General features: G+C 40.8%; 2 protein-coding genes across 5 annotated transcripts in view; one reads left to right on the forward strand and one right to left on the reverse strand.

Annotated features, from left to right (window-relative positions):
* The window catches only part of VRK2 (VRK serine/threonine kinase 2), a 70,634-nt gene extending 63,423 nt beyond the window's left edge, over positions 1–7,211 (forward strand). Inside the window, exons 12-14 of the mRNA XM_083605292.1 lie at positions 4,445–4,612; positions 5,956–6,021; positions 6,792–7,211. Coding sequence (XP_083461418.1) covers positions 4,445–4,612; positions 5,956–6,021; positions 6,792–7,031 — 474 coding nt within the window. The 3' untranslated portion in view covers positions 7,032–7,211. The remainder of the gene's footprint in view (positions 1–4,444; positions 4,613–5,955; positions 6,022–6,791) is intronic.
* The window catches only part of FANCL (FA complementation group L), a 46,660-nt gene continuing 28,996 nt past the window's right edge, over positions 6,677–24,340 (reverse strand). For 3 of the 4 annotated variants that reach the window (XM_083605460.1, XM_083605461.1, XM_083605462.1), the window contains 8 exons: positions 22,833–22,901; positions 12,619–12,769; positions 11,760–11,843; positions 10,102–10,147; positions 9,941–10,022; positions 8,722–8,838; positions 7,465–7,536; positions 6,677–7,137 (listed from right to left, as the gene is read on the reverse strand). In XM_083605460.1, coding sequence (XP_083461586.1) covers positions 7,102–7,137; positions 7,465–7,536; positions 8,722–8,838; positions 9,941–10,022; positions 10,102–10,147; positions 11,760–11,843; positions 12,619–12,769; positions 22,833–22,901 — 657 coding nt within the window. In that variant the 3' untranslated portion in view covers positions 6,677–7,101. Of the gene's footprint in view, positions 7,138–7,464; positions 7,537–8,721; positions 8,860–9,940; positions 10,023–10,101; positions 10,148–11,759; positions 11,844–12,618; positions 12,770–22,832; positions 22,902–24,340 lie in introns of those variants that run through there. The other variant, XM_083605463.1, reaches the window with a different exon arrangement.

Raw genomic sequence — 24,340 nt, forward strand, 5'->3', positions numbered from 1 at the left:
CTCCCTTATCTGGCTTTGGAAGGCAGAACGAGGGCTGGGAAGCATCCAATTTTGGACTCGTACAAAGGTCCGCCCCTGTCATAGCACATGCCAACAGGACACTTTGACCAGACGTTTTGGGGCTAGGTACTGTGAGATGCGGGTGGTGTTGTGGGTTAAACCACAGAGCCTAGGACTTGCCGATCAGAAGTTCGGCGGTTTGAATCCCCCGACGGGGTGAGCTCCCGTTGCTCGGTCCCTGCTCCTGCCAACCTAGCAGTTCGAAAGCACGTCAAAGTGCAAGTAGATAAATAGGTACCGCTCCGGCGGGAAGGTAAACGGTGTTTCCGTGTGCTGCTCTGGTTCACCAGAAGTGGCTTAGTCATGCTGGCCACATGACCCGGAAGCTGTACGCCGGCTCCCTCAGCGAGATGAGCGCCGCAACCCCAGAGTCGGCCACGACTGGACCTAATGGCCAGGGGTCCCTTTACCGTTATCCTTTACTGCAAGTGTAACACAGCCATTTTGTGAAGACACGAAGGGCAGGGTGCCAGCAGGTCAACAGTTTCTCATTTCCGCTGGGCAGGCTTTCTGCCCGACCGGGTGAATCACAGAATTGTAGAGTTGGAAGGGACCTTGAGAAAGGATCATCTAGTCCAGCCCCCTGCAATGCAGGAATATGCAGCTATGCCATCCGGGGATCGAACCTGCAACCTTGATGTTATCAGCACCAGGCTCCCACCAACTGAGCTATCCAGTGACAACCGGCCAGGACCCCTCACACCCGCTCTGTGTCCAGCTCCTGTGCAGGAAAACAAGTAGGGGGTCATAGAAGAATGTTTGGAAAAAGGACTATTCATCCCAATTATCCCAGTTCCAGGGTTCTGGAAAGATTAAGTTTTCGTACAGGCTGGGTTATGGAGAGTATCCCCCAAACTGTACCAGGCCGCTGGACAAAGCAGTTTCTTTTCCCTTTTCCCCTCTTCCGTTTCCTCCAAAAGCGCAGAAATCTATTACGTTTTGTATTTAGCTTAAAACTTACCTTGGATATTGATGTCAAACAAGATGTTGCTGAACTTTGATTGCAAGAAAAGAGAGATCTGCAATAGTATTTGCTATTTGCAAGTGCATAACCCCATTTAAAGTCCACGAGCGACGAGTGTCAATTATCACAGCTTCTGTTCCTCCGACACAGGCAGAAGTATTTTTAATGGCCAATAACAAGGTCAGGGAGAGAACTGTGCTGTTTGCAGATGACTTGAACCTCGTCCCCATCATCCTCTGAGTTTTTCGTGGAGATTTCAAATATCCTCTTTCATTAGCATGAAATGCATACCTTGCATCATCTCAGATTTGAGAGCTGTTTCTGACTCGAGGGTATTCTAAAATATAGCGTGTTGTGAACCGTCGGCAAATAGGGAATAAAGGCAGGAAAGTCCATTTTCTGTGAAAAGCTTCAACTGCTTTTGAGTTTGAAAAGCATTGTACTTCACCCTCAATTCAGTTAACGATTGTGTAGGTGAAAATGGAGTAGCCATACAGAATACAATGAAGGCGATAATCAGTTTGGATTCTGGGGGAGAAGGAGAGTGAATAATCTTGCATATATTGCCACATGATCAGATTAAAAATGGCTCCAAATTAGCCGGTACTGGAAGCATTTACCCGTTAATTGTTCAAAACTCCAAACTACAAAGCCAGAAATCCCAACATGTCTCTGGATGAATGGGAGACCACATACCTGATGTCAAGTACAGTAGTACCTCTGGTTACGTACTTAATTCGTTCCAGAGGTCCGTTCTTAACCTGAAACTGTTCTTAAACCGAGGTAACACATTAGCTAATGGGGCCTCCTGCTGCAGCACGAATTCTTTTTCTCATCCTGGGGCAAAGTTCTTAACCCAAGGTCCTACTTCCGGGTTAGCGGAGTCTGTAACCCAAAGTGTTTGTAACCCGAGGTACCACTGTAGAGATATAATACATATGGGGAAGTGGGTGGCACTGAGGTCTAAACCACTGAGCCTCTTGGGCTTGCCGATCAGAAGGTCGGCAGTTCGAATCTGTGCAATGGGGTTAGCTCCTATTGCTCTGTCCCAGCTCCTGCCAACCCTAGCAATTCAAAAGCACACCAGTGCAAGTAGATAAATAGGTACCACTGTGGTGGGAAGGTAAACGGCGTTTCCATGCTCTCTGGCACTCGTCACGGTCCTCCGTGTGCCAGTAGTGTAGTCATGCTGGCCACATGACCCAGAAAACTCTATGGACAAACGACAGATCCCTCGGCCTGAAAGTGAGATGAGTGCTGCAACCCCATAGTTGCCTTTGACTGGACTTAACCATCCAGTCTTTACCTTTATAATACCTTCTTGTTGCCATTGACGCCTGTGCATTAGGAAGAAGTGGTGCAAGGGCTGCTCTGTATTCCCAGTGTGGAGCAGGCAAAGACTGAAGGATGTGATTGTAGTGGGAAAAGGCACCTAGTCACTTGGGCTGTTTAGATATTGAAATGTCTGTTGTGAAGCAGGCTATTCGTCGTGATGCCAGAAGTTGTACTGATGGATGCAGGCACAGGTGTTTTTAAAGCTGGAATGCATGCGGAAGAGAGCAACCAGGATGATCAAGGGTCTGGAAACAAAGCTTTATGAGGAACAGTTTAAGGAGCTGGGCATGTTTAGCCCGGGAAAAGAGCACACTGAGAGGAGATATGACAGCCATCTTCAAATATCTCAAGGGCTGCCACATGGAAGAGGGAACAAGCTTGCTTTCTTCTGCTTTGGAGAGTAGGACTCAAACCAATGGCTTCAAGTTACAAGAAAGGAGATTCTGACTAAACATCAGGAAGAATGTTCTGACAATAAGAGCTGTTTGACAGTGGAACAGACTCCCTTGGGACTTGTGTACTCTCCTTCCTTGGAGGTTTTTTGGCTGGATGGGCATCTTTCATGGATGCTTTAGTTGAAATTCCTGCCTTGCAGGGGGTTGGACTAGATGACCCTCAGGATCCCTTCCAACTCTACGACTCCATAAAAAGGGGATTGGACAAATTAACTTAGGGAAGGCCTGTCAATGGTTATTAGTCACTGTGGCTATAGACTCTACAGGTTCAGATGCAGCTCCCCCCCCTTTATTATCTACCCTTCACCCTAAGCTCCAGGGTATAATACAAGAATTTAAAACAAATTACAGCAGCCTTTCTCAACCTGTGGGTCCCCAGATGTTGTTGGACTACAACTCCCATCACCCCTAGCTAGCAAGGTTTGAGCTCAGGAATGATGGGAGTTGTAGTCAAACAACATCTGGGGACCCACAGGTTGAGAACCGTTGAATTAGTCACCATCATAGGATGGGTCAGTTAACCTTGTAAGCCAAATACAGGGAAGCTGTGCCCCTCCATATGTTGTTGGGGATACAACTCGCAGGAGCCCAGATTATTGACCATGGTTGGTGAGGTTGATGGCAGTTAGGAGTTCAACATCGTATGCAGAGCCACAGAATCCCTAGCTCTGCTGTAAGATGTACGTTGCCATAACCTGAATATATAAGAATAAATGTATATCAACTAATGCAGATTCTATCCTAATTTGGGGGTGGGGCGGGGGGGACGTAAGCCTTTTCGTTGCTATTGAGATTTGGAAGCCTTTGCCTATTTATTACAGATCACCCAGCCATCGACCAGTACATCCCAGTCTGCCTTTTGCCCTCTCCTCCTGTGTAAGGGAATGGACATGGGGAATCCACACTTCAATAGTTGCTTGAAGAGTGCAGCTCACTCAACGTATTGCTCAGTTCACCCCATTACATGTCGTTGCTGCAAGTTAAAAAGAAAATAATCCCAGGGAGGGCAACCCAGAAATTTGACAAACGATATTCTTATCAGTGAACCAACATTTTTAATATAAATGCAGCTTCTCGGGTGGGCAGGGGGGCTGCATGACCTTTCAGGGTGCCCCGAGAGCAAGTATATCAGTATTATGGGGAAGATGAGAAATTTGTCGCCCCATTTAGGGCGGGTCAGATCACCTCACTAATGGAATAAGTAGTGATTATTTTCTCATTCCAGGCACTGACATTAATTAGAATCACCACAATAAAAACAACTTACTTAGATATAGTTAATGCAAGCTTAATTGACAGAGACTTATTGGTTTTGCATCCAGTAAAGGTTAATAACATTCATCTAAGAGTTCTTTAAGAATCCTTGGAACAAATTTTCGCAATAAATAACGTTGCCCCTTAGGATAGCACAAGTGCAAGCACTCTGCTCAAGAGCTCAAGGAAACGACTGCCCTGTGCAGTTCCAACTCGCGGTAAATGTTGGCCGTTCCTTGTGTTGGCGGATTAGTGATGCTTTTGCTAGAAGTTGCGCAGAAGCCATTCATTTCACACACAAGCCGCAGTCAATGGAACAGATTCTGTAAAGCAGGAGTAGCAGCTGCACGAGTCACTCAACTTGTACATTTAACAGGTTGATTTGCCAAAGCCAGTGCCAAGGCAAGTTAAAGACGAGAAGGGAAAGGAGTTCGAAAGCAAGGACCTCTCCTACCGTAGAAGAGCCGCTGTGGGAATGAAAAGCAGCCAAGGACAAGACGAGCAGATGCTGGCTGGGCTGAGCAAGCAGCTTCAGAATGAAGCGGTGAGTTCTTAAAATAAATAAAATTGCTGCATTAAATTGTACCTGGCTTGTGGAAAACTCCTGCTTTTCTAGCTGCACATTCCCCCACTCCCTGCACACCTTGGAAAATATTAAGCGCAGGTGAGAAATGGCCAAACGAAGGTTACTTTTCCTGCAATGTACGTTGCTAATAATAATTTATTTATTTATTTATTTATTTATTCATTCATTCATTCATACCCCGCCCATCTGGCTGGGCTTCCCCAGCCACTCTGGGCGGCTTCCAACAAAACACTAAAATACAATAACCTATTAAACATTAAAAGCTTCCCTAAACAGGGCTGCCTTCAGATGTCTTCTAAAAGTTTGGTAGTTATTTTTCTCTTTGACATCTGGTGAGAGGGTGTTCCACAGGGCGGGTGCCACTACCAAGAAGGCCCTCTGCCTGGTTCCCTGCAATTTGGCTTCTCGCAGCAAGGGAACCGTCAGAAGGCCCTCAGTGCTGGACCTCAGGGTCCGGGCAAAACGATGGGGGTGGAGATGCTCCTTCAGGTATAGTGGACCGAGGCTGTTTAGGGCTTTAAATGTCAGCACCAACACTTTGAATTGTGCTCGGAAACGTACTGGGAGCCAATGTAGGTCTTTCAAGACCAGTGTTATATGGTCTCGGCATGGATGGGTGGGGGGCAGGATTTTGTTGGATGCTGTGATGCTCCACCACTTTGAAATGGTACAGGCCCTTGAGAACTTAACATGTTCCCCTTTTCACAGTCATTTAAACCAATATGACCAGTTAGTATAGTATAGCTTCTCATGTTCTAAGTGCTAGGTCTTCTGAAATTTAGAAAGCTTAATGATTGTTTTCTCCCCTGCTAACTGGGGCTGACTTGCTGTTGCCCATTAAAACCCATACCAATGCAAGTATTCTACACATACCTGGGTAAACTCTAAAAGCATTTACTATGCGCCCTGGCCCACACATACACTGCTATGCACAGGGGAGAGAGAGGAAGGCTGAAAAGCAGCTACCACACATGAAGGCTTTGTAAGCCCAGGGGTGGCGGCACTGCTTCTGCGGACAGCCCCCACCCCTGAGCCCTTTTGCTCTCCACTAAAAGCGGAACAGAATTAAGATGACCCTCAGGGACCCTAGCAACTCTACAATTCTGTTACTTCAAAGGCGTCGCCCCAAACTTGCATATACACCTGTGTCACCTTAATAGATCTTCCTATGAACTATGTTCTCCCTGAGGCAAGAAATGTGTTACTTTAAAGCCAGCTGCTGGTTGCATTCCCCCCACCCCCAAACTTCACCCTTACTCTAAAGGCTTTTACTACTGGCTAGTTCTGTTTGTTCTTCCTAGCCCGCTGAGACTGGAGGAAAGCCAGCTGGAGCCACAACCGATGTTTACAGGAGGAAGTTAGTCAAGGTGAGTGCTCAGTTTAGCAGGAAGCTTGAAGCATCTGTGATGCTCATAGGCTACTAAGCCAGGTTCACAGTTCTATTAATATGTGAAGCCCTGAGCAACTTGGGCCCAACACCAGAGCCCTTCTTTCCCAGCTCAATCACTGAATTATCCAGGAGTGCTGTTAATTGTCCTGCAAGTTTCATAACCCTGACTCGTTTCAACTAGAAGTTGGCATGTAACACTGAGAAAGCTGGAGGAAACGTAAAACCATAGGGACTTATATGCTGATATAGTGGGAGTGCTGAATGTAGCAAGATTGACTGAATAAGTGTAACACCCCACACTTGCCTTGTAAAAAATTATGATGACATTCCCTTATATGGAAGTTCTGCATTTTGGCTATCATTTCTGTTGTTGGGCTGAAATAAGTCATAGCCCAAAACTGGACTGTCAATCCATTCCTGTAAGGTGTCTCGATGCTCAGCATACAGCTTTATTTCAGAAGCTGGCTAAACAAATTCAGTCTTCAAGAGATCTAAACAAGGAGGATTACTTTGTAGGACAATGGTATGGCTTTTTGCAATGGGCTTTCTGTGAAAAGAATAACTGAGATAATGGACATAGAAAAGCTGTTATAGATTATAAATTTATCTGGTGAATTATTACACTTAGTCAATTATCTTTGTACCATGAGTTTATTATTATTATTGTACAAAAAAGTCATTTAAATATTTGTTCTTATGCAGATCTGTTGAAGATATGGATAGATTTGTTTTTTGCTTCCTTCTCAGAAACCACAACCTATCTGCAATACCTTCTGGGAAATTGAGGAAAAATCCATAGGAAATGAAGTTACATATACTGAAGCCTTTCAACCAGAACGCTTTCAGACTTCGACTAGCTCTTCTATGTGCAGCACTTTGGAGTCTGGACTTCACAAAGCGTCTGGACTTCGTAAAGAATTGTACCAATACACGATGACCATCATTGTCCTCTTCTTCTTAATACTGCTTTCTGTGTATTTTCTTTGATATCATGTCTAATGTGTTAGCATTCTTAAGACTGTACATTTACATAGTTACAGGCTTCTGAAATTCCACTTCAGACTTTCTTCATAGACATTTTCAGTGTTATTGGCTGGAATGGTTTTTCAAAGCAAGGTGAGTTGTTACAAAATTAAAAATCAATAAAGTACTTGAATTTTGCTTACAGTATTTTCCAAGGTATTTATTACAAAGAATAATTCCCCCTCCCCTAATTTTTAACTCAAACAGTGGAATTGTTTCCCCCCGCTAAGTATCAAGAGACACCGGTATCTGAAAGATTTAAGTATGCGCATGACAGTAACTTTGCAGCAAAGTCTCCTAAAAGAAGACAAGCTAATTTCAGTTGTATTTTGAAACCCTAACTTAATCTCATACAGAAACAGTTCCAATTATCCAGCAACTACGTTGCTTTCCTTACCTTGTTACAATATGGACATTCACCAAATATGACATTAAAACTTTGCCGACTGGAAGGAAGTCCACGCAGCCACTACAGAGAAACGCATGTTATTAGGTAAGTCCCAGGAAGACTCAAAAGAATAGGCCTCAAATACAGCAAGCTCTCTTACTATTCAAGGCCTTAAATCATGTTGCCCAGTCTCACTCTCCAGGTGGCTGCTCACAGCATGAGTTTTTGACTAGCAGGACAGAGAAAGCAAAGCTTGGTGTAACTGGTTGTCCTCATTTTTAGGAAACAAACCTGCCCCCATTGTCTGACTAGAAGATCTCCAGAAATATCTAATTCTGCCCCCAATCTATTTGCCAACTGCCAAGCTGAGCATATTTGGCCACACTTGGTCCTGGTGAGAACAAAAGCGGCTGCTTCTCCACTAATTATTGTCCCTAAAGGTAAAGGGTAAAGGGACCCCTGACCATTACATCCAGTTGTGGCCGACTCTGGGGTTGCAGCGCTCATCTCGTTTTTTTGGCCGAGGGAGCCGGCGTACAGCTTCCGGGTCATGTGGCCGCTTCTGGCGAACCAGAGCAGCGCACGGAAACGCCGTTTACCTTCCCACCAGAGTGGTACCTATTTATCTACTTGCACTTTGACGTGTTTTCGAACTGCTAGGTTGGCAGGAGCAGGGACTGAGCAACGGGAGCTCACCCTGTCGAGGGATTCGAACCGCCGACCTTCTGGTCAGCAAGTCCTAGGCTCTGTGGTTTAACCCACAGCACCACCCTACCAGTAAATTAATCAACAGGGATCTTTTAAGGATCCTCAACCTCCATTTTGGCACACACTACTCAAGACCAAGTATATAGTCCAGGCTATTCAGTTTTGGCACAATAACTTTACAATTTCAATTTAACCCCAGCTGGAACTGTGTGATCTTTGGCAAATTCCTTTGCAGCACAACATTCCTGTGCTGTGAGTCTTAACCCAAAATTTTGAAATTTCACACATCTGTGGTGAAACATGTTTATATGCTGACTGGCATATAATGTGTGATCAAACAACTTGTAAGATTGGTTTGTATCAGGAGTACAAACAGCTTCAATGTGCTATCTACATGCATTCTTCAGAACATTTTTTTTTTTTGCGGATGTGGGCACTGGAGGCTGCAGGAAAAAATGCCTCCTGTCCAATAACAGTACAAAAGAGCACCTGTATGATTGCACCCACCCATCAATTTTCCGTTCCATAATCCTAGAACGCTACCGTAAATTGCTCTACCTCATATAAACAAGCTTGATGGAAAGGCTGGCCACAGCGGGGGTCGTCACAGACTTGGTCTGGAATAGTCCCATCAAGACGGTAAGCGTAGCAGATCCCGCAATCCATAGAGAAGTCCTAAAAAAACATGGAACGCAGCTTGAGCACATAGAATAAAGCATGTCAACTTGTTTCACCCATTTTAAACAATTACATTTGTGGTTGGCTTATTGTTTATAAGAAAATGTACAAGAGTCCATTTATGATAATTTATTAAGGACTAAACTTTAAAATTGTTATCAACTGAAGGCATCCCCCAAATGATTAGAAAATGCTTTTTTACCCTTTATTTTTAATATTTATCCGTAGGTAGCAGGTATTATCCCTTTACTCGTGCATAGAGGGAAATGTGAAATGGTCGTTTGTTAGAACAGGGGTGGCCAGTGTGTTGCACCCTCCAATTATGAGCCGGCATGGCCTGTGGTCAGGCATGTTGGGAGCTGTAGTCTGCCTATTTTAAGACATCAGGATACAAGGGAAGTGTGCTTCCTCTTCCCTTTTACTCATGCTTCGTTAATCAGATGACAATCACTCAAAGAATGACCGAAGCAATGATTACCCTGAGAAGACACTGAGATTAAAGTGTTGCCTTAATGGTGCCAACCCACAAATATTAAGAATATTTCTCCAGAATGCATATTATGAGATACCAACAGATTAAAGAGTTGGTCCTTGGTTTACCCCAGGTATTCGGCTTCAATTGGCTTTGAACTAGTGACCATCTTGCGGAAAATCGTTGGTGTGGAAATTTTCCAATTAAGAGTGAAGTATCATTACATTATCACTAGGTGTGCAATGTGTTTTGAGCTTTAATCATGTCCTTATTAAGAATAAAACTTGATGAATTTTTGACGATCATGCAACGACCCTCTATTGTAAATTGAATTTGGTTTCTTTTTATTGTGAACTGCACTGAGATCTACAGGTATAGGGCAGTATACAAATTTTAAACATAATAAATAAATAATAATTTATTATCTTCTTTTGTACTCTTTCATATTTAATTTTTTCTTACTGAGACAAGGTAAACATTTTAACAAATCTTTAAAACTTATAAAGTGAAGCTTATTTTGGATGTCTTAATCACATGTATTAATGCTCCTATTATTTTGTTATGCTACAGAATTCCCTTTCGCCATGGTATTCAAAATATGAACATAATAACCACAGAGCCACTTACAGATTTTTCTAGAGCTTCTCGAGATGGAAAATCAATTTCTAAAACCTCTTTCAAATTTTGTAGTAAACTGAGTTCTGGATCCCTGAAAAGAAGGAGGAAAATAAAGTATCAACACTCCCAAAAAAGTTATGAACTAAATGTCTACAACCAAACACACTTACCACAGGTGTATGTTGCTGTTCAGCTTGACTTTCAAGGGATTTACCACTGAAAATAAAAATTATATGTGTTGTCACTACTCCCAAGAGCATTCTACGAACAGACTTCCTTCAAAGGGGACAATGGGGACTAGAGGAGAAGGAGGACAGCTACATTTTGTGCTGTTTTTTTATTTATTAAATTTATTTATCACAGTTTTACTTCATAAATATGCAAAATGCACAACACAGTCATAATAAAAACAGTGACACCCCCGGGCTGCCTGATTCAGCAGAGAATGAATTCTCAATTATCAGGCATGTATTTATTTGTCTATGCATACACCACTTTTCTGCATATTGGCTCACAAGGCAGCTGGATATGTAAGACCATGCACCGCAAGCTTAGGTGTGCTGTATATAACACATCATGTAACTGGGCATCCTGTATTCCGCACTGTTGATTTTAAGAAAACTTGCAATGCAAGGCACAATGTGTACAGACATTAAATGTTTAGTTATTACATCTCTGAACGGCACTTACAAGAAAGCCCAATCATAGATGCCATGGGATTTTCAGGAAGCCTGCAGAGTGCAGACCACAGGAGATATTATTTGCAGAATGAAAGAACACTCATGGAAACCCATGAAAATTTCACTGAAATTTGTCCTCCCCTTTGAATACCTTTTTTTATTACTTAATAGAGAATGGTAAAAGAACAAAAACAAATCCCTGTCCCGCCCTAAAATCAAATATTTCCAGCACATTACTAGTATTCACTGTATACTACTCTGATCTTGGGGATTAAGATCTGGATATAAATTATTTTAAACAGATATTGCCCATGGATCTATAAAGGGTGCTCTGCTTTTTTAATTTACAATGATGCAGAGTTTGAGAGAAAGAGTCACGAGATGGCAAAGTTTGTGGATGATATTATATTATTCACTTTTTAAGTAGCTCTCCAATTTGGCTGAACAGGCTAGTAAAATGGCAAGTGCAGTTCAAACTAAGTAAGTGCAAGTCGATGCACGCTGAGGTAAAAACTCCTAATTTCACAGATATGCTGATAGGGGCTTAATAGGCAATGACTGCAGCCTCAACGAAAAAAATCAGCTCAAAGTATGCAACTGCTGTGAAAAGGCAAATTGCATTTGGTGGATCATAGGAAAGGGCCTGAAAATGAAACTGCCAATTCCATAATGACATTATACAAATATATTGACAGAACTGGAAACAAATCAGCTTTGAATAAATCTTAGGGCATATTAGTCACCAGAAACCCATCTGCCTTTGGCCAAACCTTAGTTCCCAGGCTTTTACTGCAGCTTTTTTCAATGGATTGAGAACTGACATGCAGCCCACCAAGAAGACATGGGGCACAGTATAGCTTTCTGTTGCACTGCAGCTAAATTCATCTTATAGAACAGACTGGCAATATATTAAACAGTGCAAAATTGTTTTGTAATGTATTGAATCTTCAACGTTTTTCTGAGCAACGCACGCACACACAATTTTCAAAAAATTAAGGTCAATGGTATGAGTCTAGCTTGGTCTGCCTGAAACAAGTAGACTCAATTTAGTATAAAAGTTAACCTGCGGTAAGCATAAAGTGATATACACTGCGACAGAAAAGCTATTATGATTGACAAAATGGATTTTTAAATAGGAGTCATCCTACCGTGGTCTGCTCCAAGAAAGTAACACTCGGGAAGCATGGTGGGGTGTCTGGGATCTACCTCTATATTAATTGAAATGTTGTTTCCTGGAACAGACATGTAGAGGAACAGAGCTATAACTACATATAGTTTCATCCTTACTCAACTATACTTCACACACACAAAAGGAATCTGCAAGAGCAATCTTAGTTTAAGCTTTGAACCCAAGACATTGTGCCGGTCATTTCTAAAAACAATACATCAGACCTTTTCTTCAGTTTTAACATTTGCTACTGTGAAAGTTACTAGCTTCAAACTGTTTTATCCATTTCACATGCTTTGCTTTCCCACTTCTTATTTAGAACATGTTTTTTTATTCATTAGGCTTACATTAGCTAGTTGCTTCATTGGTCAGAGGTATTGATGAAAACTACTTTTAATCAATTAAAAAAAAATGCCACCAAATTATTCATATAGCAGGTGTATTTTTTAAAAAAGTTAAATACTTTTTAATTCACATGTTCAAAAAAAGCTATGGAAGGCAGGTAGAATCTTGAAAGAGGCATGCAACGAGTCTCCTGTGACAGCACTTGCTGTGACATTTGCATGCACCATCTAAACACCAAGGGATGGTTATGCTACTGAATTCTATGGGACTTGAAAGTTAGTCGAGGAACTTGCAATCTAAATTCTGACACATTGTGATTTGATACTGCACTGTTCATGAAACGATGTCAGATTTAATAGCTGATATTAATCAATGTGTTCTGTTTTAAAGCCACATTTTCGCATGAAAACTAATAATTTTAAACGTCTTGCATTTCCGTTTCTGTGATCTCCATTAACCTGAAGTCAACATGAAGTTGTCCTTTTTATTCTTACCAACGGCAATCCTTCGCATTGTGGCACTCCGTGTGGGTTTTTCTGGCTCAAGTACCCAGGTCTTCTCATCAATTTCATCTAGAGCATTCCAAAACTCCTTCAATGATTCTAATGCTGCCAAGAACTGACTGTGAATGCTTAATAAGGAGCTCTGAGAGAGAAGGAAATTGTAACAAATTTTATAGATGGCACTTTACCAACAGCAATACAGAATAGCTTTTTAATAACAGCCTGTTCCAACATTTTAAAGTCTAGCATACATCCAACAGTAAAATATGTGGAAGGGGGGAGAAAAGACTGGAATTTCCCCCCAAAACACTTTAGAGTTTTGAACAGGCCACACAAATGCTGCATTTTTGAGCTATGCTATGAGTCACCTTTCAAACTATTAAAAAAGAAAAAAAAATCCAATACAAAGTATTCCATGCTGAAAGCAGGGGAAACATGGCTTATTTCTCAAAGCTATTTTTAAAATTCGTTTTTAACTCATAACAAATGGATTCAGTGGTCAATAAAAAAACCACCACCAAGAATATCTGATATTTACCTCTGAGAACATCAGGTTTGCATTGCAAGGCCTCTAACACATACAGCACAACACAATTAACATCAAGTGATTTAGAATACCAGGAAGCCTAGAAATATGCAGCAATTAAAGGAATCCCGTTACAACTGTATCCAGTATAATCTTCTGCCAATAATGGGGTTTTTTTTGGGGGGGGGGTAACCTAACTAAAATGTGTGCTAAGAACCAACTGCTGACTCACATTTCAGCAGGAAGAGAGAGAGAAACTTGTGTGGTTGCTCTCCTGTTACATTTAACACACTTTTAAATTAGACTCTGGGAGACCCCAGGGTCCTTTGGCAGAATTAGCAGGGACATCTGGTAGGGCCCGTATATCACCAAATTGTATAATGTCAGAGTTTATACATGTATATATAAATTTCATTATAGTACAGCAGCAAGGTATTTTAGGTGTGTGGTATTATTATTTTTAACAGAGTTATGTAGTATTCAATTCTAAAGCACCATGAACTGAAATTATATCTTCTAAGAGTAAAGAACAAATGTGGGTCTTTTAACCATAGTGTCAAAAGGCAAAAATGAAGTTTTGGGTGTTTCAAAAAATTGCTTAGATGCCGTTTTTTGTTGTTATATGAAAAATATTGAAAAAAGGAAGGGCAGAGCTTGAGAAATAAAATGTTGGATTTTCCCCCTACTGTTATTAAATTATATTAAAGTGAGAAAGCACTTAAGCAGAAAAGTGTGAATACTGCCAATCTCAAAATGTAACGCTTATTATCTTTAAAAGCATTTTGTTACTTTTATAATACCTGAAGTGATATAATAGTGTCAGTCACTTAACCAGATCTTAGAGCATAATATCTTCATCTTAAGTACTATTATTTCCAGTATTTTAATAATTTTCACACTGTCTTGGAATGTGATCTTTTGTGCTCTGATGACACTTAAATTAATAGCATAATTTTCTGGTACTTGCAACAGATGCTTTCCATTTTGATTTTTCACATTTCCCTACATCACATACAGATAAATCCTCTAATAATCATTTTTATCTTTATCTTTAGGGAATTCAAAGGGTTTCCAGTAGAAATAAAGAAACATCAAGGGATTAGAATCCACAGATACATTTTGAAATCCAATTAATTTTAATACTAATTGCAATTTTTCGATGATGTTCCTTAAAAGGTGGCCAAATCTTTTCTTAAAGTGATCTGCTCATCTGATCTTATTTGCATGCTTCATTGATGTTGCCAACTGACTTTCCATATGCATATCTAAATCTCTATCTCAAAATCAGCTGCATTACTTTGTCATGCAAATCATGGAGGAATTTATCATCCATTTTACACTTCAACCAGTTTATTTCTGAACATTTCCCCTTTAAGCAATTTGCATGGATTCCATTTTTATCTGTGACAAGATACTTGGTAAAGGAATAAAGAGTGACTCTGCCGCTTCGTGATTTTAGATGGACAAGTTACAGTGAAACTCTGGTATGAGCCACCGGATGGCATCGATCTGTCTCGAGAGACAATGGAAGTGTGTGTCTTCGAGGGTTAAGTCAAACTGTTGGAGAGTTACAGCTCCTGCTGTGGCTGTAGAGACCAATAGGGGAGAGAACTGTTTTGTTGCAGCTGGGGCAGATGAAAGTATGTGGTTGTGCAGATGCACAAGCCAGTGGTCATTCCTCCACTGGTCACTACTGTGGATACATGACCTGACTGATTTGTCTCCAGGTGCTGTGGTCGTCTGCAAGGGATTCCCACAAGGCAGGTTAATGTTGCCAGCCTTCATGTCCTGTTTGCAGACATCTTTGTAATGCAGAGTTAGTCAGACAACAGGCCTGGTGCCTGAAGCCAGCTCCGCGGAAATCATGTCATTGGGGATCCTGCCATTTTCCATTCTGTGGACCTGATCCAGCCCGCGTAAACGTCGCTGAAAAAGAAGTGTGAATATGCTGGGGATGTGGGCTTGGGAGAGCTCATCTTTGTTTGAGACTCTGTCCTGCAATGTGATGCTCAACATCTCTCACTTCCATAAAGCTCAACACGCAAGCCTGGTCAGATGTGATGCTAATGACCAATCATCAAATACAGTATTAAAAATAACAAGCAGCACAGAGTAAGTCCCAATAGTACAAGCCAAAGGAAAATAATGCTACCAATTCCCAAACATCCAGCAGAATTTAGTTTCTCTTTTCTCACAAAATGATCTAGTGCAACTTAAAAGCCTTTCCAGGAGCAGAGGATGTATTCTGCATACAGAATGTCATCTTTGGATTCCACCAACTGATTTATTATTATACCTGCAAATAAAGCTGACTTATACAAAATAAACCAGGGGAAATTTAGTTGCATTTTTTAAAAAAGAATATGAACAAGCAAGGACCCACAACAAAATGTTGTTAATTATCTCCAGCCCCTCAACAAGAGTGCTCTTTCGAGGACTCCACACTGTAGCGCTGTTTGGGACTTACAGACATTCCTGGAGAGTTTGAAAGAAAAGCACATCCCATTTTTATTTTCCCCCAGCCCTCTATTAGCACAGGGAAGCAAGCATTTTAACTTCGAAAGATACATCTGCCTGTCCTTCATCACCATCTCCGGGGTACTGTAAGATGGAGCCTTTTAGGAACCAGAAGGCAAATTTGGAAATTTGAGGGTGTGTCATTGGTGCCTGGGGAAAGGGCATCTGTATCAGTCACCATCACTCAAAGACAGAAACTCTTTGCACCTCTGCTCTGTTCAGAACAGAGGGGTGGGGTGTTGGGTGTTGGATTTGGATCTCCAATCCTGGCATCTATTGAAATATTGGCATGCTTAAGGATCATGTTCGGTTTAGGAGTGGCTGAGCCAATGCAAAGAGGAACTGAGCAAAAAAAGCAAACTGCACCATTTCACTTTCATTTTTTCCTTATTTAACACTTATTTGAAATCTTTAAGACAATTAGTTTCCTGTTAATTATGTTGCTTTGAATGTGTACTTTATGTTTGACTTTTTTCAGTGATCTGGGATTGTTTTATTTGATGTTCTAATGTGTTGTAAACTGGTTTGATTTTTTTTTTCTTAAAAGTATAAAGCAGTATAGAAATGACATTAGTAATAATTATTACAAATATAAGGCACCTAATATTTTATAAGCAAGCACTGGAGCAGCTGCTCCTTCACTACACAGTTGATGGGGCCAGGAAGAGCAATCTCCCACTGGCCCCTGGTGACCTCACTGGCGCTAGAAGCCAGAGTATATTCATACCTTAATCTCTTCTGTCCCAAGACAACTAACAGTTAGAGAAGAGTGCTGCTGTCTTACAAGGTGGAGGAAGGCAAAGTGATAGGCAGATGGCCAATACTGGGCTCAGATCATGGTGGTAAAATAAAACTCTGGAAAGATACTTAGTAACTGGCTCTTTCTAGACACAGAGAGAGATTCAACAAATACCCATATTTAGAAATTAGCGCTATCCACATGTTACTCACATGTAAAGCACTTTTAGCCCTGTTCCAACCCCAGGTTTTCTACCTGAAGCAACTAGATGTTCTGTGCAGTTGTCTGCAGAGAAGTTCAAATGTGTGACCACCTCCTCACACTTTTCTTGTACTCCTGCTGTGCTATATAGCACTAGAAGATTGCCAGCCCCACACCACTGGAAGTGTGAGTAGAAAAAGATGGAGAAAGAGAAAAAGAAAACATTGCAGGACAGTGAAAAGGGGCATTTATTTTGTTTTTAAATCTCATGGCATGCATCCTCCCCAACCCTTAACCCCCTTCAGGATACTGTCCTACTTTTGAGGGGCAGGGAGAGGTGTTTTTCAATAGACTTTCTCACATTCCTTACTTCAACTACAGACAATCAATCGACTCAAGTCTCCCTCCGACCTGGTATCTTTAGAGCGTCTCCCACGCCTCTTTTTGTCAGGTAGCTTTTGGGGTCTTTTAAAAATTCATTTTCTTTTCATTTACAAACTTATTTACTTCTGCATTCATAGCAAGTACCCGAAGCACAAAGTTTGCTTCCAAACTGATCAGTTACTTGACTAATAATTGAATTCACTATTTAGAGGAAATGATGTAGCAGAGTGTCTAAAGTTTTTGCTCTCTCCCTCTTGCTTTCTCAAGGTCCCCCCCCCCCAAAAAAAACACACACACTGTTATGGTTTAAGGGATGCAGTTGTTCATCCTGGCAACATTCATCTGCAAGTTTTAAACTGCATCTTGCAACATAAATACACAGATTTTAGATGCTTCAATGATTTGCAATACGTCTTCTGGATTCCCAATTACAGAACTTAAGAGAAAGTGTTCATGATTAAAACTTAAGAAGAAATTTAAATTCCTTTCAACTAAATAATGGAGGGAAAGACTTGCTAGGCTAGGCAATATCCACTACATTGATTGGAGGATTAAGACAAAAACATGAGAAAAATGCACTGCAGTGAACAGGTTCTGACACAGCAGGGGTATGGATTGGATGACCCGCTAGGTCTCTTCTCCTAGTAATTTATGATTCTTTCAGATTTGCCTGGAAAATGGTTTCCATTTGTCATTTACTCAAGCTGAACCCCCTCTTCAGTACCCCTCCCGATTCTTCCGATATATCCACCAGTGAAAGAAAAAGAAAAAAAAGCATCAGATCTGAAATCTTTAAAAAAACTCCCCTTGTCAACCATCCAAGCCTTTGTGTGTTTTATTGATTCAATATTCCACAATTCCATTGCAGGCTTAGCAATAGAAGCTAGAAATACACCAGGCTTATTTTGAAGATCCTACATCGCATATTTTACTGGATATGTACTTTAACTAAAAATTCAGAGGAAAAGGGAGGGCTTTAATATAAGGTCCCTTGAATAATATATGCATTTAACTGCATATTTTGGCAAAAACTGAGTAGAGAGCAAATTTATCAGGCTAATTAGAAAAAAAAATAAAGTATGTATCTGAAGTAAGTAGATGTACTCGCACTTGTCATTGGGAAGCTCTTGGTTTATTTGGCACATGAAACAATGGCAGCCGCCTTGCCCTTGGTGCTGATTTCTGACTATTCTAAAATGTCTCCTCTGAGCCAGAATACACTGGCTGCTACTGATCATGCTGTGAGACACCTGCACTGGCTACTAGGCTTGTCATGACGCACAAAACCCTACCATCTTCAGCTTGACATTGTGCACGTTATAATTATTCATCCAAATGAATATGTCAGAGCAGCAGCAGCAGACCTCTCATCAGAGCACAAGAAAAATACATCAAAACATTATCAACCCAGCAGGAAGACAGGGACCATAAGGAAAATTACCCATTTTTAATACAGATGCCATAAAGCCATGTCTATTATTATATAAAAAAAGAGGTGGGGGGACAACCATCAAGCTTAAAGTCCAAAAGTACTAGAAGATGAAATAGGAAACAGCTGTTAGTGGGGGGAATCAATTATGGTACCTGAAATCTATTTACATTCCCTTTAACAAGAGTGTGCTGGTATTCTAACAGTGACACTTGCACTGTTTGAGTTAAGGGTCTTGTCAATGTTTTCATTAAGGTGACCTACAGATGTAAGAAGTAAATACCTATCAAGAACTAGCACATGCATGCTGAATACCCAAAATATCTAGAAAAAGAGGCAACCAGTCTACATATTGTTTTCCATTGCGCACAAAGAGAGAGAAAACAGTTAAGTAACCATCAACCTGGATATTTAGAATCAAGGGGCAACTCCAACTGTTTGTACTTGTGAATAATATTGGACAAGGAAAAAAATCATTTGCAGTTTTCTTATGCAGATGCAGATTGCATTACCATAAAAACCTGGCAGTTTAATGTTTTCAGTACAGTTGTTTGGTTGGCATCCGTCTGTCTTGGGAGACAATGGAAGAGTGTTTCTTTGAGGGTGAAGTCAAACCGTTGGACGCTTGCCGTGTCTGCTGTGGCTGTAGAGACCGATACGGGAGAGGCATATTTTGTCGCAGCTGGGGCAGACATTTCCTCTCTCTGCACTCCTCCCAGAGGTCATTCCTCCTCTGAATGCATGGCCCGACTGTCTTTCTCCAGGCCTTGTGGTTGTCTGCAAGGTATTCCCACACAACCGGGCTGATGTTGCTAGCCTTCATGTCATATTTGCAGACATCTTTGTAAAACACAAGCTGATCTACCAACAGACCTAAAGCCAGCTCCCCGTAGAGCATGTTCTTGGGGATCTTGCCATCTTCCATTCTGTGGACATGACTAAGCCAGTGCAGACATCACTGAGACGGAGTGCAAACATGCTGGAAATGTGGGCTTGGGAGAGCACATTTTTGTTGGAGACTCTGTCCTACATTGTGGTGCCCAAATCTTCCTGACACAGCACATGTCGAAGGCATCGAGGCAATCAATGCAACATTTTACAAATCTGATATTCCAATATAGAATTGTAAGCATAACGGGGCTTATCCCTTGAGTCTTAATATCCTGGCTGATGGTTTCAAAATACTTCACTGTTTTCTCTCTCTTCGTGAGTAATGAAAAACAATATGTAGACTGGTTGTCTGAGTGCAGCTCACATGTGAGACAGAAATATCAGCAGGTCAGGAAAGCTCCAAGATTTGTAAAAGTACAAAATAATAATAATAATAATAATAATAATAATAATAATAATAATAATAATAATACCCTAAAACATCTTAGTGAGGACAGACCATGTTCAGTAGCCACAGAATACTGACTTTTGGGAAGAAGAAAAATATGGAAACAGAAGGAGGGATGCAATGGAGTATCATGGATGTGAGCAGGGCTCATTGCCAAAAACACTGAACAATACAGATACCTCAAATTATGAAAGAGTTGCACACCCTTGATAAGATAACCTACGGTGCCCAAAATGCCATCTGGGGAATTTGCAGGAGGATACTGAATATGGATGCTTTTTTCAGGCCTTTTGTAATACTTCTCCAAATTGGTGCACCCTGAACTTTCACAAACCACACAGCCATGCATGACAGAGTTTATGCTGCTCTGTAAATCAGCATGTTCTCTGACAGCACTACATTTAAAAAATAAGCAAAATAATGATTTCAATGTGAGAAACTTTTAGAAAATTAAGTATTTTGCATTCTTGCCAGAGGGGGGCATCCCGTGAACAGGACAAACTATTAATTCTATACAAATAATATATGGTACTCAAGTTTCTATATTTAACAGGAATGAAATGATTCCTAGTAACGATATTTTTTACTGGGTTAGAGTGTAGTATTTACAGCCATCATAAATACCAGCTCCCCATATAAAGAATTATATTGAATTCAAATTCAAAGATTTTCAGCACCTTTAGACATCAAAATATTTGTGAATTCACATTAGATCGTTGCTCATGGGATAACATTTTAGTATCAGTGTGTTGCACTTGCACCTAAGAAAGAAAAAGGGTGGATTTCTCAACGAGGCTGGCAAGCCACCACGACAGAAATGGAAAAGTATGGAAATGACAATTATTTGATTTGTCTTTCAGTCTGAATTCACAAAAGCTATGCAGTCCTAAGCCCAAGGTGATTTCTGTATGTTGTATGTCTAATGCATTATGATGGTCATTTCACTATTAGAAACATCAAACTGCCTTATACTGAGTCTACTATTTAGCTCCATATTGTCTACACTGGCTAGCAACAGCTCTCTAGGATTTCAGACAGGAGTCTTCCCCAGTCCCACCTGGAGATGCCAGAGACTGCACCTGGGACTTTTTGCATTCAAATCACACACTCATCCACTGAGCTATGTCTTTCTCTTATTTAGCTTTCCCATATCATATATTATTTGTGACTACTTTTGTATTGTGTTTTTTCATGCTGTAAGCTGCCTTGTGAATGGGTTGAACTGTGGAAAGGTGGGATGCAAATAAAATTATGTCTGTCTGTATGTATGTATGTATGTATGTATGTATGTATGTTGGCTGGAGCTTCTTATCACCATTTTCCAGGCTCCTTATCCCCGATCTAGACAAAGGACCCCTCACTGCTCCATCCTAAGATTACCCTCTGCATCCTATGGTGGGAAACTTGTATCATCATATCTATACTCATTCAGCATGTCTTTATAATACTTTCCTTCTGCTGGATACAGCCCATTTTCCTTTTGTCTCATATAACCCTTCCCCTTAGGTAACTGACTTAAGTCCTTGTTCTCAAGATATGCTCTTCAATCTGCCTGGAAATGCAATGTTTTCAAACTTCATCTCCAGGACCGGTTGCTTCAACCCCAGCTAGTCACCCTACCCTCTCTCTCTCTCTCTCTCCCCTGAGCCCTTGACTATTCTCCATGTTTGTTTTTCCTGGGTTACTCCGGGATCTTACAGGAATATGACCCTTCATGTTTTATTTCCTGGTGATTTTTTGACCTTTCATCGTTTTTGAAGAGTTCTAATTTCTAAAGAACCTGGTTGCCTGCCTGGAACCACACAGTTTGAGGCTCAAGGGTGACCTATGAAGGGTTGCATGCCTTTGGTCCCCTCACCATAGTAATTTCTCTGTACGAAACATAGTCTGCTTTTCAATTTTTACAGCCTGTAAGTAGTGCCAGAGGAGGATGCTTAGCCACTACGGAAGCCTCAGTATCCAGTCTGATCCCTCAACCTTTGAGTCACCATGAGTCTCAAGGAAATTGCTCATTCTCCTCCTCTTGTTGGAGAAGGTAATTACTAGCATTTCAACTCTTCGTATTCTTTGCGTTACCTCCATTTCCCTGATATTGCAGTCTTTTGTTCCCCCACATGTCCCAAATGGCATAGGACAGAAGTGCGGGGGGGGGTGTATATCAGAGTTGTTATGTGAATAGTTTAAACAGTATATTCAGTTAAAGAATGGCTGTCTGTTGCACAGAATTTTTCTCATTGTCTTTCATTGTTTGCTTTGCATATTATATATTGTTTAGTTGGAAGTCACCCAGGGAATATTTATTGATAGGAAGCTATTTAAATTAAAATAATAGCAATAATAATATTCATCGTCTACAGCCTGACATGCAAGGATCTTGTGCCAGCCAATGGAATCTGAAGACTTTTCTTCGGGCAGCTGAGCTTCATTACATATTGAACGTTGCATTTGAAACAGCTCTGACTTCCCAATGGATGGATGGTGGTTAATGGATTGAGGTTGAGTCCTAAGTAGACAGAAGGTACCCTATTCTGGACCTGGGAGTCCCCCATAGTGTTTCTGTAGACAGAAACAGCATGGGGGGACTCCTGGGTCCAGAATGAGGTAACTGTGCCGCTAAAGGGCCAGATGCACAGCTCTGTACTGGGAAGCTTTTAATGTTTGATGTTTTGGTGTTTTCCTTTATACTTCATTGGAAGCTGCCCAGAGTGGCTGAGGCAACCCAGTCAGATGATTGGGGTATAAAAATAATAACAACAATAATAATAATAATTGTTGTTGTTATGGCTTGTTACGAAGTGCAGAAAAATTGACCATTGACTCTTTGGATTTTGTCCTATTAATACTAAATACAAAATTAACTTTATTTATTCATGTAACAGGATTTATATACTGCTTAATCACACATAACCTCTAAGTGGTTTACATAGAATATAAAATGTTCATTATGTTATTTTTTCCACATAAATGGAACAAAAGGAAGAGAGCTCAAGTTTATGTTAGACAAGGTACTTGCAGAAGGCTAAGCAGGTAAGTTCGTTGACAACCGGAGAAAAGAAGGAAGGCTGCTTACCTCTGGAATCCAGGAGAGAGAGAACTGAACTGGTAAGTCCACAAGACAATCTGGTGGTTCTGTGGGATACTGAGACAGAAGTGTGGAAGTTCAACATTTTTACACCTTATGAGTGAATTATTATTATTATTATTATTATTATTATTATTATTATTATTATTATTATTATTTCACTGTAAGCATACACATAGCTGAGGTTAGTTTAAATAAATCCAAAGTTGAAGACAAAGGTAAACAGGGCTAGCCCGTCCATGAGACAGTGAGGCAGCCACCTTGGGCAGCAGAATCCAAGAGGCTCCACACAGGTGTGCTCCCCCTGCTGGAGAAGCAGCTGCAGTGGCTTCCAGTGAAATCTCACAAGATTATTGCAAGATTTCACCAGAATCTGGAAACCGAAGCTGCATAACCCCAATGAACAAGGCTTCAGCAGGGGCATCGCAGACATAGGCCACCCCGAGAGTAAATAAAATTTGAACAAACCAGGTATTCTGGGCTTTCAAAGCAGACCTCTCTGGGAAGCACAGAATGTTAACAGGAAAAACCTTTCTGCCTTATATGCATCCTATATATAATATTTTACACAACCTCTTTCTATATATGCAAAGACAAAGTAGGACATTTTCTTGTCACAAAAATCTCCTGGCCAGCTGTCACGAGTAGAGCCCCAAGATGAGTTTTAAACTTAATAAACCTAACAACACTGCCATATGCATAACTAAAGTGTTCTGGAACCTATGGGAAGAAAACAAGAGGTGACTGATCCAGCATAACAGACGTTAATGCTCCAATTTCCACTGATTCCAGTGCTCACACAAACTGTACATACATACATATTTATATTATGCAAGTCCTACTGATATAAGATGGACTTGTACATGCAACTGAACGCAATGTAGAAAACCAAGTTTGGCTGAAACTGAAAGAGAAGCACTGATGAAAAGACCACTACCTTTCCCCTAATCCACCTTCATAAAACTCTTGATTAAAAGGCAGAACACGAACATTTGAGGTTTTAAGAGGAAGTGAGGTTAAATATAAATACAACTTAAACCTTCCCAAATGAATCCACCCAACATTAATCCTGGATACTTGCCACCTACTACTCTGAATGTATTATCCTTCTACTTTGTTTTCTAATGCTATGGTCCCTGCTAAACTTAATTCAGTAGTAGACCACATCCAATTGGCTTTTATGGTAATGAAGTTTAGCTTCTCTATAACTTTATATCCGCTTCTGGTAATCTCTCACTGATTCTCACACCTGCTCCTCACCTATGCTACACTTACATTTATTTTTATTTCTCTGGCTACTTGGTATTCAAATTTACACTTATATTTTATTACGCATACCATGGTTCATGTCCCCTGCTGTACTTTCCATTTTTAAAGGAAACTTTTATGGCTTGCAAAAGCTCTTATGCTTTGTCAGTTTATCATGCTCTTTTCAGTCAGTTACACTAATGACTTTTGAGCAAGTCACAAAATGAAGAGGGAGTGGTTAGGGAAAT

This window comes from Podarcis filfolensis (genome assembly GCF_964270895.1).
Source record: "Podarcis filfolensis genome assembly, chromosome: 3".
Taxonomy (NCBI): domain Eukaryota; kingdom Metazoa; phylum Chordata; class Lepidosauria; order Squamata; family Lacertidae; genus Podarcis; species Podarcis filfolensis.